At 38.9% G+C, this 21,467-nt stretch overlaps 1 protein-coding gene across 2 annotated transcripts in view; it reads left to right on the forward strand.

Moving 5' to 3' along the window:
* Positions 1-21,467, forward strand: part of LOC146570511 (growth hormone receptor-like) — a 33,575-nt gene that overhangs the window by 9,473 nt on the left and 2,635 nt on the right. For both annotated transcript variants that reach the window (XM_085278988.1, XM_085278989.1), the window contains exons 2-6: positions 4,895-4,982; positions 17,275-17,410; positions 18,393-18,571; positions 19,954-20,132; positions 21,153-21,297. In XM_085278988.1, coding sequence (XP_085135114.1) covers positions 4,904-4,982; positions 17,275-17,410; positions 18,393-18,571; positions 19,954-20,132; positions 21,153-21,297 — 718 coding nt within the window. In that variant the 5' untranslated portion in view covers positions 4,895-4,903. The remainder of the gene's footprint in view (positions 1-4,894; positions 4,983-17,274; positions 17,411-18,392; positions 18,572-19,953; positions 20,133-21,152; positions 21,298-21,467) is intronic.

Here is a 21,467-nt window from a genome sequence, read left to right on the forward strand (position 1 = left end):
TTTAGTTAAAAAGGTTGGTGAGCAAAATAAAGACTTGGCATGAGATAATTTAATCTTATTAGATAAAACAGATACTGACAAAATGTAACTTTGAGGCGAATCATTTGCAGTTGAAAAAAAAACCCCATGATATATCGCAGTATATGTTGGCATAAACATATAATTATATCACAGTGTTAAAAATTGCAATCATATCAGATTCTATTAAATGCTAGTTATTTTTTAAAATAATGCTTTCACTAATTAGCAATATATTTGTGTGATATACACAAAAACTTCAAGAATTTCAAGCTGTTTTCTTTTTACGTTGTCATTATTTGGTTGTGTGTGGAATTTTGAGGTGAAAAAGGAATTTAATCCATTTTGGAATAAGGCTGTAACATGAAAAAATGTGGAACAAGTGAAGCACTGAGAATACTTTGTGTACTTCCTCCTTTGTCCCCATTATAATTACTGCTGCTGTTGGACACAGGGCAATCAAGCCTGATCGTTAGACATAACTAAGGCTCATAAAAATTATGAAAACTGAAATTATGTCTGTTTGTGCAAACACCGGTACAACGAGGCCCTGAATACATGTTAAAAAGTTATGATAAGCTTCTCTAGAACCTGGTATTGGCCTTGAACATGGTAGCGGAGCCCAGGTGTGTTTATTTAACAGGCTCTGACCTCTGCAGCTGTGAGCAAAGTTTAGTCTGGAAGAGCATGAGTTAAAAAAAAAAAAAACCCTCAAAAAAACTGCACATGTAAGAAACCTACTTTCTTAACTCCGTGTAGACAAACAGAGGTAAACACTAACTTACACTACTGTGTGCATTTTGACTCCACTTTATAAGTTAAAGGTTATGTGTGATTTACCTACAGAAGTGTGGTATCTGCAGGTTTCCAAATCTGCTGTCAGTGATCACATATATTGAAACATTTTAGGGCCAATCTGTGTTAGCTGCTGAGAATCTGTTTTCTCAGAACAATACTGTGAGATATTTATCCTAAAAAAGTTAAGCTCAAGGACTTTAGATAATGGGATTTCAAATGGGCCCTCTGAAAACGATGCTAGAAAATCATCTAAAAACAGCCCTGCCTGTAGAAAAATAACCACAGTAGAGACTTGAAATTTTGCATAATTCCCGATAAGTGCAGCTTTTGTTTTTTCAGGCAAATCCAAGATTGTCAGACGGGAGGAATTCGATACACTGACATCGAATAACCCTGATCTAATTGTGTGAAACTAACTGATGCATTTATCAGTCACTTTCTTCATTTTTAATGATGTTCTGTATAAAATGAGTTTGAAAGAAAAGGAGGAAAGTTATCAGTGATTGCTGTAAACCAAGCAAGTGTCTAATTCTGATAAATATTTAAAGTTAAAAGAATACAAAAATACACATGTACCTACTGTAAGTCCTGATATCATTCAGTAAACCTTTAGTAAATTAATATTGGGTGATTTGTAAATTAAGTCTAAGAAAGTCAATGCTCCAAAGTGAGCTTAGTTGAAGAAAGAAATATGACCTTGCTGCACATCTTTGAATAGCACGGCAACAAATAGCAGTGAATATATTAGAGTGGAGACGGTAAACTGGCAAGACGGCAGACATCAGAGAAACATTCATGTAGATCGAAGCTGAACAGGCTTAGAGAACAACATGAATGGGTTTGCATCAGAAGGTCTCTGCCTCTTCGAATGGAGATCAAACCACATCTTTGTTGATATGTTCTGAGGCAGGGATCGCAAACATGAGGCCCGGTGTCCAAAATTTTGCACATTCATGTCTTACAATTTAAACCTAAGAAGTCATGTTGACACATTTCATTCATTTACTAGAGCAACATGTTTTTTTTATCATGTATAAACACTGAGACATGCTGTTTAAATTGTACTTTTTCTTATTTTAGGATACAGTATGTCAGGGATTAAATGTGGAGGACTTTCACTGGTCCGGTCCACTTAAGCAGTATGTAGCCCACGGTGTAAAATGAGTTTGACATCCCTGATCTGAGGTGTGAAAACTCATCATTATGCATAGAAGATCTTTATTTGTGAAAGAGTTAAATTATTAAAACATAAACATTTTGAAACCACTGAAAGTGTTTTCTGAGTTGTATGTGGTGCAGCGTCATTCACAAGGCCTACAACAAATACCGCCTTCATCCTAACATGTATGTGGTTTTGCGTTTTCTTTAACTTTTGAAAATTCCTTGGCACAAATTTATAAGCTCCAACAGTCTGAGCAGTGCTAAGTTTTTAAATGTTATAATAAGTGTTTGTGAGAAATATTTATACAAAAAGACCTTTATTATCATCCCTCATTAACACCTCTAATCTAAGCTCACAGAAGTGAGTTCTGGGTAGATTAATTTGGCACCGAAAAAATTGCAACTGATGTCAGCAAACAAGAGCTACGCAAAGCCCAGAGAAGTAGTAAGGTTGGATTTCACAAGAGCTGGCAGGACTCCAGCACCACTGGCTGGGTGTCACGTTCAGAAGAAATCTGTTTAGTATTTCGAAATATGCCTTTCCAAGAAAGATGGATTGTTTGTGAATACCAAGAAGCATAATGAATAAAACACATTTCTTAACCTGCTTGTCCTTGCTGCTTTCGAATAACTGGTGTTGTCTCACTCATCCCCATCTTTGTGTAGCAAAAAAAGATAACAAAAACATGTCATTAAACAGGTTGCAGTTTTGAACAGCTGCTAAAATACTGCTATGGATATGCACTTACTGGCCACTTTGTTAGGTATACCTGCTCCGCTGCTTTTTAATGCATATCTGCTAAGCCTGCATTTAGACATGTAAACATGGTCAAGATGACCTGCTGAAGTTCAGACTGGGCATTGAAACGGGGGGAAAAGGTGACTGAAGTGACTTTGAACATGGCATCGTTGTTGGTGCCAGACGGGTTGGTCTGAGTATTTCAGGAACTGCTGATCTGAAGGGATTTTCCCACTCAACCAAGAAATCTGCAGCAACTGCACGATGTTATCACCATGTTTGCACCATGTTTAACCTATACAGTGAAGAATTAAGGCAGTTTTTCAAAGGAAAAAAGGGGGTCCAAGTCACCACTAGCAAGGTGTACCTAATTAAGGTGCCAGTGAGTGTAACTGTCTTACTGCTTCATCATTTCGTTGCGTTAAGAAGCTGCAGTTTCTGCTTCTGCTGCTGCTTCTTTGTGCACTCTGAGCTTCATATAATAAAGTGATTTGAAGTGTGGATGAATGAGACTTAGTCATTTATTCTTTTCTTGAGTTTAATGCAGGTAACAAGAAATGCATCCATTAAATTGTGATAGTGCAAAAGATGTAGCACGTAGTGGTGTCTGGAAAAACAAGCAACATGCAACTAGCTTAAAATGGACACTGGGCTAGCTTGTTAGCTCAGAAATTTCTTAGACATGTGGATGGACAAATCTGAAAATGTCACTCACTCTTAAACTGAAAGCTTAACTATAAAGAATTTTACTAGACAGTTTCCCAAACACGGATTAAACCTAAAAGACTAAAAGGAAAAAAAAAATCTGTGACAACTCTATTGAAAAAAGGTTTAGTCTAGGATGAGGCTTAATCCATTTTGGGGGAATTGAGCCGTGTATTTAACAAAGGCCTCAGTCATACAGCGAGCCCCCGGCAACCACTGGTTGCTAGTGAAAAATGTGTATTCCCTAACTGGCTGGCGGATGCTTATTAGCTTCCAGCAACCACTCAACCAATCAAAAACCGTGAGTCAACTGCTTTCAACAACTTCTGTGTTCTTATTGTAACACCTCTACTAATGTTCTAGATAAGAATTAATAAATAGCTAAAGCTGCTAAACAGAAACAAGCAAACAAACTGAAAATAAACTGAATTAAAGGCAAAATGTCAAAAATAAATAAAAATAAAAACTAATCAGAAAAGAATTTTAGAGCGCTCAAGCACTCCCAAAACCATAGTAGCCCTGAAAATAATAGCAATAATAGTTTGGAAAATAATGCTAAAATGCTAACTTCTAATGCTAACCCAGAAAGAAGATGAAGAGGTAATCTAACGACACAAATCAGTGGTGCAGATTTAAAACAAGTCTTACCTGAAGCGTTAGCAGGCAAAAGTGCAAATTGTTGTGATGATGAAGGGTGATTAAAGTGACTTAATAAGTTTCTGCTTAAGCATATTTGCTGTTTAAATAGTGTCAAAAACACTGGCTGGCTAATTTTAACCTTCAGTGTTTGTTTACAGTATAGGACAGTTACAGATCCAGGTATGAACAAGTGAAAAGAATGTTACCTGTCCATGGCCAGCAGCAGCCCGTATTGATTTAGGATATCGGTATGACTTTATTGTTATAAATTCTGTTTCACTGTTACCTTTGCACAGAGAAGGAGAGAGGAAGACAGAGAGGGGGAGGACAGAGATTTCTGAGATAAATAATATTTGTGTTTTCTTGTTTTCAGTACAGCTGGTCTTCTACATGCATTAAGCACTAGGTTGTCATATATTATTTTAGAATCTTTACTCAAGTCATGGATTTTTTTATTTATCAGTTATTGTGCAGAAAAACTGCAAAAGAATGCAAATGTGCAAAGTTTAATAAAGTTAATCCAATTTTCTTACAAGCAAGCTGAAACTATAAACATACAGAGATTGTTACTAATGTATAGCACCTGCAGCAGTGTGGCAGTCGTCGAAGTAGTAACATTCGTTCAGCATGGGAAGCTGGTATAGAATATTTTAGTAAACCAGGAAAAAAAATTCTTTGCCTTAAATAACAGTGCCTCAGCAGAGGTTTAGATCTAGTTACGCCCCGGTGGGAGCGTACTGGTTTAATGGTGGTAGTGGGCTGGGCCTTCGTCAGCTGTGTGGTTCAGTGGACTGCCCTGAGAAACTTAACATTACCCACATGTCTCCTCCACAGCTCCACACCATGGCTCACACTCTCACCATGCTCCTCTTTGTGCTTCACATCCTCACTGCTTCGGTGCTGCAGTCGGCCTCAGAACCAGGTAGGATTTTGAATATTTATTTCAATAAATCAGCATGCATGTTTGTAAAGCTGTGGAAGACCTGATTCAGGTTTGAAAACACAGTCATTAAATGACATTAATTCGTGCCTTTGGTTGTGTTTTGCAACTCTACTGCTATGACATCTGGTGCCTTCTACTAGCCAGATTTTCAGATGCTGTTGAACTGTTTTGTGGGAATAAAAATTGAGGAACATCATAATAACTGGGGAACTATTACCAGAGATCAGGATGCTTTTAATGGTCACAGGAGACTTTGAGCCTAGTATAATGTAAAATACTAATAGTTGCATACTTACTGACTTGTTTTGGCTTTAAATGAAATGGGTTGCATAACACATTCACAAAGAGCCTCGGTGAGCAGAGAGCAGATTTCTAGTGAAGTGGCTTCCCAGGAATTCTGAACAGAGAGCACTCGGCTGTTGTTAAACAATGGGAAGCTGTTCAGTTCGTAGAGGCCTGGCTTTCTACCAAACACTCCGCAAATGGAAGTGGAAATGCTGTGTATGTGGACACATAGGCTGTGTTTTATCCACAGTGATAAACTATGTCTGTGCTGGTTATTTATGTCACACACGGACATCCGGTGCTTTGTCTTGTTACATAATGCTCAGTAAGTTAGCAGAGGTGTGGACAGAGAACATAATCTCCTGCTGTTTGCTATTATCCTCTTTGTGCTCAGTACCCTTTAGGTGGGATTTTACAAGGCCGCTGTGTTTTGACAGGAGTGTTTGCTGCTCTAGAAAAAAAAATGAGACTGAGGACAACTTGTTGATTGAAAACAGTGAAGTCACAAGTAAAAGAGTTCTTTTTAAAAACAGATTTGGCAACACGCTAGCCAGCTTGTAGTGACCTGTACATTTCTGACTCACTCCAGTGATCTCAAATGTTGTGGAGGGATTCTTATTGGTTTAGTGTCACCATGGTTAATGGCTGCTTGTCCAGTGGGAGGAATATCTACAGAACCAACATAAACTTCATGATCTAATTGTGTAATATGAGAATCTACACTGGAATTTTTTAGTGTAGACAAGATTTTCAGAATCAACATAAATTTAAAAAGGCTGAATCATCATCAAAATATAGCCAGAGGCCTTGAAATTGTATTTACACAAATGTACACTATATGGACAAAGGTACTGGGACCCTCTTTGTAGCTATAATAGCCACTAATTGGTGTTGTGCTTTGTGATGTAATGCTTGCGTGCAATTGCCCTGCCATAGAAACCCATTCCATGAAGCTTCCTCTGCACAGTTTCTGTGCTGATGTTATATCCATAGGAATTTCTAGCTCTGCAGTAGCTGACTCAGCAGATCATTGGCGATGTTTATGCACAGTGGTCCCTCGTTTATTGCGGGAGATACGTTTTTAAAAATAACCCGTGATAAGTGAAATCCGCGAAATAGCCAGCTTTATTTTTTACAATTATTATAGATGTTTTAAGGCTGTAAAACTGCTCACTACACACTTTATACACATTTCTCAGACAGGCATGAACATTTTCACACTTTTCTTTTTTATTTAAACACTTTCAAAGTTCAGACCTGATGGTGCAAAACATTTCGTCGACATTGTTGTGTTTGTCGGGGAGAAAACGTGCAAACATACAGTACAGCGCTTCAGAGTCACACTGCTAGTGATCAAAGAATTATGTAAATTTGACAAGCTGAATGCATTCTGTACTGTACAGTAGGGCTGGGCCATATCATACCGTTCACGGTAATACCGGTATAATGTTGGGCAATGATAAGAAAATGAAATATCGCGATAGAATATGGGTAAAACGTGCATGCGTAGTGCCTTTGTTTTCATACGCACATGGCGGAAAAAGTATGGCAGCGGAATGAGAAGAAATGAGAATGAGAAGGGCGAAAGCGGATCGTTGAATGAAACGGATGAACCAGAATTAGTTTGTAAAAATGCTGCAACTTCAGTGGTGTGGAACTGGTTTAGCTTTCGTCCATCAGATACACAACAAAGCACTATTTTTGGTAGAGCATGCTAGCGGGCCGTTGTTATTACCGTGTTGTTTGGAAAATATGGCACACTTAAAATCAATCCTTTGATTTTTCTGAAAATCGACAGATTATAATCCCGTGTGCCTTATGTAGGAATTCTGGTTGTGTTTACTGACCTCGAAACGATTTTATGTGGTACACGGCGCTCGAAAATCTGTCAAATGTCTTAGTACGACTTTGCTAAGCTACGAACCTGCACCGCTTGATGGCTTGTACAATAGCAAAAGCGTACAATAGCATTACTGCTATTGTAGGCAGGAGCCTCGCGGAGTGATATGTACTGCGCTTCAACATAATATTACTGTATTGTGCGTGTATAACGTCTTTTTAAGTTTTGTGGATATTATACATGGTTATGCTGAGGATATGTCGGCCAATTTCCACTCGAAATGCATTTTGGTTAAACTGTCCGCAAGGAATTTGCATTTGCACTGTTAAATTTTTATATAACTTTAATGCACATAAAAACAGCAGCTTGTTTAAGTGAAAACACATTGATTTTTTTTTTTTTTGCACTAATAAAATGTGGCGTTGCAAAGTATTTTGTCTAGTGTCAATTATATTGTCCGTTATATCGTTATCGCAAATTTTGAAATGTATATCGTGATAAATAGTTTTGAAGGCGGGTCATCTACCAATCAGTTCAATCGCTGGCTGCTCCAGTCTCCAGACTGCATGCCTAAGTAACCTTTGGCCTAGATACTGAACCCCAAGTTGCTCTTCGATGTGTTCATTGGAGTATGACTGTGTGTAAAAGGCCTTAGGTGTAGAAAAAGTGCTTGTATGAATTAGGGCTGCCACAAACAATTATTTTGATAGTCGACTAGTCACAGATTATTTTTGCGATTAGTCGCCTAATCAGATCATGCATCCACTGGACGTAAAGCGTACAGCTTATAGCAGCAGCATGCGTCTGCTCTTATATAACTATCATTAGCTTACAGCTAAGCTTAATGAAATTTGTTTTTTTTAGTTTTAGTTTTTTTTTTTTTACTTTTAATTCCACTCACTGGTTAGATTTGGCACTGAAAACGACTGCTGAGTTTAGGTAAAATCTCCGTGGATAGGATTAGGAGAGGACTGGTTTGGATTTAAACACACCCTTTCACAACAATGGCCCTGTTTGTTGTGAAATAATGAGTTGGGAGGGACCAATTGGGCTCAATTAATCCTTAACATGGTGCATCAGGGCAAGATGCAAAAGGACAACTTGTGCCTTTTTTCATCTGCCATATCAGTAGTTTTGACAAAGGGGCACTAGTTGATGCCCTGGAGATGAGAAAGGACTGTAACATCTGAGGCAACCAGTGAGGCATAAAATACCACACTCAATCTGGCATTTCCGCTAGCATTTTGAAAATGAAACGGTTAAACATAAATTTTAAAGAGTTAAAAAATAGTGAACAATCAGTCGGCTTTAACAGTTTTGTTCTTGTTTCACAATAAAAGTCAACATTATCTGTTTCAAGTTTCAAGGTTGTTTTGTTTTTTTCACCTAAGGTAACAAAACTTTTACAATAGCTCTGTCACATCTTAAGGGGTGTTTATGCTCTTTCTTTCCTCCTTGCTTGTTCCATTTGGCCCCTTATATGATCATCTGGGTCAAGCTACGGCATTGGAACAAATAGTACATTTCTTTTGAGAGCACACATAGCCAAAAATAACTCCTCTCACTTTCCAGCTATACTGAAGCACCAGCTGTGGGAGGTACTACTTCTAGGAATTGAGTGGTCTATGTAGGGGTCAACAAGTGTTTTTCCTCTTTGCTACTAGAGCACCACAGGGGATATTACTTAGAAATCAGGACATTTGCCGTTGATAAAACAGCATTTCCTCTCTTAGGAGGTTATATTGTTGCTTTTTGGCATGAATAAACTGTTTTCCTGCCCATGATTTGCCCATAAAGCTTGTTGGGTCTCTAAAAGGCTGGAACTTTAATCACCGATAAGGGCTTCTTGGCTCTTAGCCAAGGAAGGAAATGGCTTTTCTAAATGTAGCGCGTAAGGCATTTCCCCCCTGAGAGTGCACTTATTGATGTCTGAGCATGTGAATCTCTAAATCACTGTTTTCGCTGTCTGCTCACAGGAAAGACATTAATGAAGGCTTCCCACCAATATGCTGAGCACAGGTTAACAGGTGCAATAAGGGGAAAAACATGAACTGATTAATTAGGTGGATTTGGTAAGTGTACGAGGCAGTCCGTCAAAAGGAAATTAATTTATCTGCTATTTCCCTTCAGAGCTAAAACATAACACATCTTATCAAAACAAATCACACAAGGGTGTTTTGTTTTACCCTGAAATAGGCTGCCAGGAGGCCTCTGAGAAATAAACATGCAGTAAACATGTTTACCCCGTAAGCTCGTGGCAGATCTGTAAGAGAAGCCCTGTAATGAGAACAAGCTGTAAGCTGATATTGCCATCTTGGAAACCGTCTGCGTGTTTTGTAGCTCTAATGATATCTGCTGCTCCAGAACTCCTGCTCACATGTTTACTTACACCACAAGTGAACTCTGCTTGGTGGCTGCTAAGCAAACACAGCAGCACTTTGATGCACAAGCACAAAAATGAAAACCCTTTGCAAGCCAGTCTAGTTTTTTTAATCACTTCTCTGCCTGCAAATGGCCCAACTACATAACATGTGTATAATACGCTGTGGCACAATACACTTTTTCCATTTGGTCTTCTTTTTCACTTTCACTCAGTACTTTAAATACAAGTGAAATGAACCCTGAAATCACAGAATTGTTGTTAGCAAAAGTGTTTCTAAAATAAAATTACTCTGCTTACCCTTTCATCGTATTATATTTAGTGCTGTCAGCGTTAATCTCGTTAAATCAGAATCAGAATACGTTATTAATCCCGAAGGAAATGACGTTAATGCCATACCCGCATTAACGTGGCAAATTTCCATTAGCCAGTTAGCGCGGATCGCCCCGTACGTGGGGCTGGACGGCGCTAACGGGTTAACAATCTAACTCGGTAACGGAGATTTGCCACGTTAATGCGGTTATGGCGTTAATGTCATTTTAACGAGATTAACGCTGACAGCACTAATTATATTATATTATATTATTTGGTTGCAACTTATCTTAAACTCAAACAAATAACAGTGCAACACCCCATTTGCTTTTTCCTTTTAAGACCATTTTAAGCAGGGAAGCTGTGCTTTTAGCAAATCAAATCATGATTATTTCACAGCAATGTTGTTACCATCGATTGAGTAATAATTTCACCTCTTATCATTTTATTGGGACATAATTAAAGTCGCATTCATTTGAAAGCACTTTATTGTTTTAGCTGGTGGAGCTAAATGAATTACGATTAATTTGCAACCTGCTGGGCATTCTGACTAATAACATGCCTTATTTAGAAGTTATTACATATCCACATAGTGTTACTGATTGACCAGAATGGTCAGCATACCTTCTGCCCATTGAAACAAGAGTATTATTTAACACTTTCCATGGCATCAGTAATCTCCTTTTTTAATTCGAATCATACAGAGACCATATTCAAACCTCTGTGTCATTGTTTTATGCAAACTATACTTCCCCAGTCACGTGCCTACATGTCCCTTGAGATCATAGATTATATATGAAGCTAGATAAGATCGATGGTGTCACTGTGGTGGTAGAAACACACTTCGAGTCAGAAACATTCGAGGAAAACTGTTTGAGGGTCAACACATGAGATGCAGATGGCTATTTTTGCATTTTGAATGAAATTACGCACTTTACAATATGACTTTGTGTATATCAAACTACAGTATATAACTCTTTCCAAGGTTAAGATTTTCTATGCCGGCACTACAGTCATGTGAAAAACCGTTTTCACACGACTCTGTGCAACCGAGTGAAAAACTAAGTACATCCTTGCTGCTTCCATTATTAACAAGCGTGACTAGCTTTTTGGGGGGGAAAAAAAAGAAGGCAAAAAAAAAAAGAGGTTTTGACATGTTGCCGGTCTGGAGCATCCAGGTTCATTTTAGCACAATGCCAGAATTTTTTTTTTTCCAGGAATGGATACCCAGCAATTCTACCCCAAGGTCATACTGTGTAATACTCAGAAAAACTGTAAAACCTCCCCCGAGCTAGATCCTAAAATCTGTAGGCCTCAGTTAGCATGTGAAATGCTTGACAGTACAATTAGAGAAAGACTGAACAAGTCCAGCTTGTTTGGAAGGGTTTCTTGGAAAAAAGAAAACTCTTCTTCTCTCTAAAAAGAACATGGCAGCATGGCTTAGATTTGCATCTGAACAAACCCAAAGGCATCTGGAACAATGTCCTGCCATAACACATGCAGATCACCAGACCTCATACCAACTATCAAGCATGGTGGTGGAGGGGTGGTGATTTGGGCATCTTGCAGTCATTGAGTCGACCATGAAGTCCTTTGTATTCAAAAATATTGTGTCCGAGTGCAAAAGTGTTTCAGTGATCCAAAGTACATCAGCAAATCTGCAAGTTACTCATTTATACAAAAGGATCTTCAACCCCCCCCCCCCCCCCCCCCGGAGACAGACACACACAGACACACACACACACACAATTTCTGTCAATGATTAACATTACAAGGAGATCAAAGTTGAATTTCACTTGAAGTGCAATTGCATCAGAAAGTTCTTATTTGTTGATTTTTTTTTTCCTTTAAAAAGAGGAAAAACAAATATCTGCATTGCTCTGCCTACCGTCAGTGGGGCCCTGCCTACAGTTTAAGAGTAATTAATAATAATTAATATGAAGTAATGTTCTTGAACGCTCACATTCAAGCACATACCAACTCAAAGAAATGTTCCATGTTTTCATTTATCACTAAACTGAGCTACAGGAATCCACCACATAGCTGAGTGTCAAATTAATTATTCTCTTAATCCTGACACAGTTCTAAGGAGGAGCAGGGGATCGAATACACAGGTTATTCTAACCCATGACGGCTTTTTCTCTGAAGCAGGCCAAAGCTATTCATCTGCTGCCTCTCAGATGTGAAGGAGTCATCTCATTGTCACACTTCTATCTCATGTTTTATCCTCTCGGACATGTTGATGTAGTCAGCTGCCTGCAGCTACTGCTGTGTTTACCTAACAGCCTGTTTTTAAAAAAAAAAAAAAAAGCTCTCAGCTTTCTATTTAAAAGGACACCTACTTGACATTTCACAAACATATCCCCATTCTCCCATGCAGACTGCTGTCCATACACGCCCTATTTAGCCAAAGCAAGTCACGTTTAACCACCCAAGTCAACAAAATACACAAAATAGATAGCCCCAACATACAAGATGTACTTTGCGGTGTCTCCCAGCACAGACTCAAGATTCCAGGAGACGGGCGGTTAATTCTAGGAGCTGGACAAGGCTGTAGAAGGTCCTTAACCCATCAGCAGGATGGTATCTGCTCCTTTGTGGACGGAGGACCAGGATAAGAACTGCCAGAGCTACAAAATGACCTTCAGCAGTCTGCTGTTGTGAATGTCTCTACATGCATAAAGGACACGGGGTCCATACAGACTACAGAATACAATTTTCATTTGCAATGAAATTTCAGCAAAATGGATTAACCTGCTGTGTATTCTTTTCATTTCTATCAAACAATGTAGCGTCCTTTCAAATCTAACACATTGCCCAGTCCATATCAGTGTAGATATCCAGTGTTCCTTTGGATTTTTTGACCAGTGTACAATAAAATAAAATTCAGGAAAATAATAAAAAACCAACATATAGTGTAAAAGGACATGATGGACACACAAAATTTAACTGTTTTTAAGATGAGATAATACCGGCTTTTATTTGGTTTTCACTTGGAGGGAAAAAAGCCCAAAAAATCACTCTTCCCATCAGCGCTGCTGATTTGTTCTGTGAAAGTCAGGAAAAATCAGCTGAAGCGCCAACATCCTTAATTATAAGTTTTGTGCATATATGGATTAAAAAGTGCCTTTTTATTTGGCAAAACTAATTTCCTTGTTTTGGGTTTTTTTTTTAAAATTCCCACATCCCTGATTTGATATCAAATATTATTAAAAAAGATGAACCCAAAAGCGGAGAGGCGGGCTGTTAGAGATCATGCATGCAGATCTCTAACAGCAAGAGTCCAAAACAAAGACAAAATAGAATCCAAAACTAAACTAGGAACGCTTGGAAGTAAACAGGTGGAGGACCACAAAAATGAGGATTGGATGCCTTTATACGGAGACACATAAGGGCTAACAAAAAACAGCTGAGAATGATCAGAAAAGGGCAAGGGTAGGAAGTAAAAGTGCACACAGTTTCTAAAGGAAGTGCACACAGTTTCTAAAGGAAGCAAACAGAAAAGAATACAAACATTTACCAAGTGCGACAAGAAAACATACTGAACATGTCTACACAAGAAGACAGGGGCAAGGAAACACTAAAAGACGAAGACAAACTGGGAACTAACTAAACAAAAACTCCGTAAAGACATCAGTAAATAAAGATAACACCTGAAGACTCAAACGACAAAGGTAGAAAAACAAGACACCATAAAGACTGGATAGGGAAGCTCAGAAAATAAACATGTCAAAACTTCTAAACAAAAGGCACTAAATTAAAACTGCTCTACAAACAGTAAACTAGACACACAGAGAATCCAAACCTAAAAATAACCAAACAAAATGCAGGGACTACGGTCCCTGTGGAGATGATACACAAATCACAAACAATATGAACAAAACTGAAAACCTTTCATTTAAAAAAAGGAACAAAGTGTAAACCAGGAGCTCCCAAAATTGTAGCGCCAGTTAACAGCATTTAGTTTTAAGGTGAAATCTCTATAATATTGGAGAAAACCAAAACCGTTGCCGATCTTGCTCTGAGCTGCACAGTGGTGGAGTCTCAGGGAGGGGCAGCCATCTGGTGCGACTAGTTGGAAAGCGAGGGGAAGGTGCGAAGTTTAGCAGAGAGAGATGACAAACAGCACACAAAGGAAACATTTGGCCTGTTAGAGGCTTCATTAAACACACACCGGGAACACAAAGCTCCGGAAGCCGAAACATCTGCAGGAAGGAACAAGAACAAAGCAAGTGGGACTTCATGGGGGAAAAGACACAAGGTTAATGGTTTATCATCATTATGAAAATATGATGATAAACAAGGACAGAGGGGAATAGGGGTGAGGTGCCCAGCACAAAATCACAGGAGGTCCTCCAGATTTGTAGTTTAAAGCCCAATCTGAAAAGTAGAGAGGGTACCTGCCTCCTGAACCTAAACTGGGAGTTTAGCTGATAGCTGAAGACTTCGTCTCCCGTTCCTCTTTTAGAAACTCTAGGAACCACAAGCAAGCCAGCGGTCTGAGAGAGAATTGCTCCATTGGGATAATATGATACTATGAGGTCTTTGAGATACGATCAGGTCTGATCCTTAAGAACTTGGTATGTGAGGAGGACTTTCATGTCAAATCTGGATTTAGCAGGCAGCCAATGATGATATGGAAGAAATGTGATCTCTTTCCTAGTCTCTGTTAGGGCTTTCGCTGCAGGATTCTGGATAACAATACAATTACAATACAATACAATTTTATTTATATAGCCCATTTAAAAACCAGATATATGCCAAAGTGCTTCACAGAAACCAATTAAGAGCAATAATAAATACAAGTAAATAAAATAATAAAATGAAATAAATAAAAATAAAATATACTGACAGGTGGGAGACATAACTAACCAATGATACAGCAGGTAGGCACAAGCCGAAAGGCTGAAGGTTAAATCATAAAAACATTAATAAAAGCAAAAAAAGATAAGTTACAGTACACTTAAAAATGCAGGGTCTAGGAGGCAGGGAAGGCAAGGCTAAATAAATACGTTTTTAATCGAGATTTAAAAAATCGAATTTAATCAGATGCGTTAGGTAGTTTAAATCTGATCTATCCGAAAGGTCCTTTTCTGTTACGATGGGTACCCACTCTTCCTCCATTGCCCCTGTTACCTCTGATGTCCCCCAGGGGTCTGTGCTAGGTTCTATGCTGTTCTTTTTATACTTGTTACCCTTGGGCCAAATCTTTGCTAAATACAAATTTTTTTTTTTAAATTAACTGAAAAATTTCCCCGATAAGTTGGGAATGAACAATCTTCTCTAGGATTTTAGACAGAAACAGGAGTTTGGAAATAAGTCTAAAGTCAGCGAGATCTTTCTGATCGAGGCAGCTCTTTTTGAGTATAGTTTGCACTACAGCATGTTTAAAAGCAGCCGGAACACAGCCCAATAATAATGACAGGCTTATTAGTGATAAAATACGGGGCCCGATAACGTTAAACCCATCTTTAATAATGCGAGATAGGTGGAAGTCAAGAACAGCGTTTGAGGGTTTTAGGTGATCAATTATACCCTTAAGAGTAGGGAGCGAAACTGGATGAAACTGATTGAGGTTAGTGGAGCATCGTAAAGCTGGGGCCTGACTCATCACAGGGGGGTGCAAGACTCTTAGAGATAAGATTCTGCCTGCAAAATGATTTAAACATTCTTCACAAAGAGCTAAGGAAGACGATCTAGGCATTTCAGGACAGGGATTAATCAATGAGTTAAAAGTTTTAAATAAAAAATGTGGATTGTGACTGTTATTTGTAATGACAGCCCACAGGAAAGCCACTTTAGCCAACTTAACAGATTTCTGAAATTCTGGCGGGTCCTGCGAAGGATATCAAAAAACACCTGGACCTTATCTTTTTTCCACCGTCTTTCAGCTTGGCTGCAAACGTGTCGTAGAGCACGTAAAGAGTCATTTAACCATGGCTGAGAGCAGCTTCCACACCATTTTACCTTTATAGGGGCCACAACGTCAAGTAAAGAGGAGCATGTATTCATTTAAACAGTAACGTATTGTGAAGGTTCAGACAGACTTAGTGGATTTTTAGTTAAAGCTAAATACAGCAGATAATACTGAAAGTTTCTGGTGTCCCGTGCGACACCTATTTTGTGTCATCTTTGCACTGAAAGTTAGTTTAAGGCCTTGGTGTTCACTCTCAGGGCTCGTCATAGTAGATCTAAGGAGCTTGGAAAGAAGGTGACTGGACTTAGAACTGAGGAAGCTTCTTGGATGAGAGGTGAAACTTCAGGAAACTTAAAGAAGTCCACTAACCTTCTTTCCTTAGACTACCATGACCTGGATGACTGAGAACCGGCACACACATTCTTGTGTTTTAATATTTGTCTTTTTATTTGTTATTTGCTGTTGGGAAGTACTTTGAAATCCCCAGAAAGGTTCTATATAATATATATATGCTAAATATATGTGTCTAAACGTTTGCATAACTATAAATTGTGAATGTGAACATATACACAGCATTTTGATATGAGTTCAGCATTTGCAGTAAATTGAAAAATAACACGTTTGTGCTTTAGGGTTAAAAAAAACCCTGCTAATCGTTTCCACATAGTTTTGGAAACTGCCCACATTCAATCAAATTGCCAAGCCAAGTCCAAATCAGTTTTTATGACTACCACAAGAAAAGTCCCACGCGTATCTTGCAGAGTGCAGTAGATATTTGGCGTCATCAGTATTGTTTAAACAAATGTTTAAAGTGGTGTTATGTTACTGTGTTGCAGAAAGCATTGAATAAAGGGGCAAAATGACCTTATGGTTGAACGTGTTGAGCATGCACATCAGTGCTTGAAAAGAACAAGAAGCAGTGCTAAATTACTAACTATGCACTGAATATTATGCACCACTTAAACTTTGGTTTCTGAATTAAATATGTTTTTCTTCATTCTGTACAGAAAAGACCAGTTAAACCACATTATGCTCACATTTTTCACCTTTGCATTGATCACAGTTCACACAGACAGGATCTGGGACAGAGTATCGTAAGTCTGTGAAGGTTCTCAGTTGTATCGTATCATAAGGAAACTGCAGAAATGTGCTCTCTGCACACGTGTTTCGAGTTTATTCAGGCAGTAAAACAGATTCCTGGAGGTTCTTTCTGTGTAACTGTGTTTCTAGGTAAAGCAAAAGCAAATAGCTTGTTCCGTGAGCGTCGTGGCACTGAACTCTCCAGCTGCTGCTTTCTCTTAAAGAGCAATAAAATGACTTCCAGGAAACTGCTGATACTCGCCTTGTGGCTGCGCTCCTCAGTGGAGTTAGATTACCATTATTAGCTTGTCACTGAAGTGTATCTTTGCAATCCTCAAAAGCAACAAGATTTTGTAACACTTGCAACAAGGAAAAGAAAAGAGAAGTAGATATTTGCTGTATTAAAGATAATTATGCGTAATCTTCCCCTCTGTTCCTCTCTCCCTGTTTCCTTCAGTTCTCTCTGAGAGACGTCCACACCTCACTGGCTGTGCTTCCCCAGACATGATGACTTTCCGTTGCAGATGGAATGTTGGCCCTTTCCAGAATCTCTCTGATCTCAGAGCTCTCCGCTTATTCTACTTTATAAATGTGTAAGAGGAAAATATCTCTCATCACTACCAGAGTGCTTTTTTGGGAAAGATTAGGAAGGGGAAAAAAGAAGAAAAACATGGGTCATAGGTGCCTGTTTTGTACAGGCATTCGCACATCTGCAGGTTCTTAAGCACAGCTTTAAAGAGTTTCTACACATATGTAGTGTGAGGAAAACGCCAGTTGTTTGCAGCCTTTGAAATGATTTTAAAGTATTAGAATAGAAGTATTTTTAGCCTGTTAAGTGAGCAAAAACACAATAGAAACACTTTATGTGTAGATAAACCATCATTTAGCTGCTTAGGTCAATCAGGGCCACTGGGTTTATACCTCCAATGCGTAAAATTTAAACTTATGGTGCAGACATTCACTCTGTTGACAAAGCAAAGTCCAGCTTATATTGTAACGTTTAACACGCCTAACTTCGGGCAGTTTACGCTTTATTGCCTTAAATACTCTTTTTAAGTACACACGTTTTCACACAGGCAAAGTAAATTTTCTAATTGTCAGCAAATGCAATAAAAAGATAAAAGAGGAATAATGAAAATCCCAGTTCCAATCCAGCTCCAGACTGTCACCAGGCCGACCTGCACTACCTTCATGACCCATGAATCCTTTGGCTGTATTTTATGTGTTATCAGCTGTTGCTTGATTGTGAAACTAGGAAAAACTAGATAAATTGCTTTAATTTTACATACATGTCATACTTGATGAGTTCATATAATACAGTTGTTTATTCCTCAAAACTCAAACAGAATATTTAAAAGATTAGTTAATCATACTGCCTCTTTTCATTATTATCTATAATTCCCCTCAGAACAAAATGCCATTTATTAGCAGGGTAGGTCATAATCTTATCTGCAGATTACCATGAAATCGCATTTCATGCATACATGGGAACAACCCTTTGTTCGTGACCTTGCACTGCTCATGGATTTCTTACTGTAACTGACTAATGCGCTGATCCTGTCCCCCACCATTCAGACCCCCTCATCTGTCTTCTAAAAATTGGAGTGAATGTCCTCACTACAGCAACGAGACGCCAAACGAGTGCTTTTTCGATCAGAACCACACCTCGATCTGGACATATTACAACGTCCAGCTCCGTTCCAGGGATCAGACCATCCTCTATGATGAGAAGGGTTTCTTTGTTAATGACATTGGTGAGTTCACTGCCTCTTTACACACACTGAAATTATTATGTTAGAAAAGACTAATAAAAAGATACAGTTGTAAAGTTTTCGCATGTTACACTGTCACCACTTTTAACTGTCACAGCATCACAAGTACGCGAGGTGGTTATATGACATTTTCAGGGGTGAACAATACTTTTGATCTTTGTTACAAAATTTTGTTTCTGTTTGATCTTTTTCTTATAATTCGCTAGAGAAAACTTCAAAAAGGGAATTTTTGGTTAACATAAAGGGTTATGGCCAAAGTTCAGGTCATCCCTCCTATGATTGCCTGTGCAATTATGGATAACATCTCCCATGAGTCTTAGCATTTGCATATTTTTCAGGCTTCATAGGAGCTGCAGAACAGGTTTAACAGAGCTACAGTGATTTCTAGTGTCCTGCAGAATTGATTATAAAATGCTCTTGCATGTATATGAGACTCGCTTACATGGTCAGGGCCTTGCTACATTTCTGATAATCTGTTACTTTACGTTATCCTCGACTCCTAAATTGTTACACATCCAGTATTCCTCAAAAAGAAAAACTGGGGATGCAGTTTTTCACCCGTCAGCCTGAAACGTTTGGTTTATTGTCGTCACCCCGCCAGGCGGCATATCTCTCACCTCTTCTCTCTTTGTGTCTGCTTTAAAGGTTTATTTATGAAGGACTTATCTGTATTGACGTTTGCAAAGGCCAATAAATGGAACATTTAAAAAATAGAGCAGAGACATATCTTCCAGCTTTTCCTCTAACGCCTCGTGCAGCTCAAAGTTTTTCACTTACTGTTGTGAAAACGCTTAGTTAGGATCTTTATAGAGCACAGAGCACACATGACTTTCATCTACTGATAGTTTCATAACATTTTTTCTCCCCCCCCCCCACCCCTTTTTTTATTGTTTAGTCTAAGCCTATTTTTCATAGAAATATCTACAACAATGTGCTTACAACTTTGTGCCAACTGTTTGGGAAAAACTTTTCCTGTTTCAACATGATTAAATCTGAACATTGACGGCGAGCCAAGCCATCAGTGGCTGACTTCACTAATTCTCTCGGGCCGAATGTGACTAAAGGCTTGATGTCAGGTTTTGAAATCTTGCTTCAGGATGACTTGCAGCCAAATTCCAAGAAGAGGCGATTACAGCAGTGCATGTATTCCATTTGCTTTGTAAAAACAAGTTCAGCAATCATTTGCAATGTCCTGGTCTTTGCTTGCTTTCATGTAGGCAGTGAAAGAGACAGTCGAGGACAGTGATGTAAGGATCCGTCTGTTATTACTCAACAAATTAATTAGTTCAGTCCAGTGGAAGACTTCCTGACACCAGCCCCCTTACTGATGAAAAAGTGCTCTAAAGTGACCTTCTGTTCCGCAGTGCAACCGGATCCTCCTGTCAGCCTGAACTGGATGCTGCTGAATGTGAGTTTGACTGGCATCCACTATGACATACTGTTGAGCTGGAAGCCTCCTCCATCTTCAGGTGTGGAGACAGGGTGGATGAAGCTGCAGTATGAAGTTCAGCACCGTGACAACAGCTCCAGGGTGTGGGAAATGGTGGGTGTGTCATGAATCTAATACACAGCTCAAAAAAATTAAAGTAGCACTTCAAACTTCTGGGGTATTTATCTGGTCAGTTAAATAGCAGAAGGGTTGTTAATCAGTTTCAGGTGCTTTGGTGTTATTAAAATTAACAACAGATGCACTAGAGGGGCAACAATGAGACAACCCCAATAACAGGAATTGTTTTACTGGTGGAGGCTGCTAACATTTTTACCTCCTATTTTTTTGGTTTTTGGTTTTTTTGCTTGCAATTGTGGGGGTTTTTTGCATTTGGCTAGGGTCAGTGTCACTATTGTTAGCATGCGGCAATACCTGGACCCTAAAGAGGTTGCACAAGTAGTCCAACCTCTGGCAATGGCCATCAATACAAGATGAGCACTGCCGAGGTACAAAATGCACTCCAACAGGCTACTGGTGTGAATGTCTCTAACCAAACAATCAGAAATGTCACGAGGGTAGCCTGTGGGTCTGACATTGATACCGCTGACTGGCCCCGAAATTCGCCTGACCTAAATCCAATAGTTATGTTTTGCTCAATCTGACACTGTCAGGTTGCACCTTCGAGCTCAGTGACTCCCAGATATGGGATAAGATCCCCCAGGACACCATCCATCATCTCGTTATGATGATGGTGTCAGTCATGCATACAACCACATGGAGGCCATACAAACTACCTGGTATCATTTTGAGTTGCTGCAGTTGAATTTTGGCAAAATGGACTTGCCTGCTTTGATTTTGATGTGTCTTTGAATTCGGCCCTCTGTAGGTTGATCATTTTCATTTCCATCAAATTATGTGGCATCCTTTCATTCCTAGCACCTTATCCCGGTACATATCAGTACAGATATCCAGCATGATTTGTTTTGGGGGTTGTTTTTAACCCATCGAGCTCTGATGCATTTTCAAAAGGTTTTTGGGGAGCATGCACACTGGCTGATTTTGGTAATAATCTTTTTATTGTTGTCAAAGGAAACCTAAATGTCAGACTTTGAAACCTTATTTTTTTCACCACAGGCTGACCCTGTTTTGAGTACAAGGTGCTCCCTTTACGGGCTTCAAACTAACATCAACCATGAGATCCGGGTTCGGTGCAAAATGCTCGGTGGGAAAGAGTTTGGAGAATTCAGCAAATCTGTCTTCATTCACATCCCATCGAAAGGTAAACTCACTGTTTGACTCAGTGTTTGAACCGGGTGTAAACGGTGTTGTAAAGACTTTTCAGTTTTAGATCATCTTATATTTGTCATGAATTAACATTTGAGTACTATTTCACGTTTTATGTGAAGTTTAATGTGATTTTTTTTTTGTGTGTGTGTGTCCATTGTTTTC

This window comes from Mchenga conophoros, linkage group LG7 (assembly GCF_057382185.1).
Source record: "Mchenga conophoros isolate Kocher_MC1m ecotype Shallow Benthic linkage group LG7, M_conophoros_male_GT1.1, whole genome shotgun sequence".
Lineage (NCBI taxonomy): Eukaryota > Metazoa > Chordata > Actinopteri > Cichliformes > Cichlidae > Mchenga > Mchenga conophoros.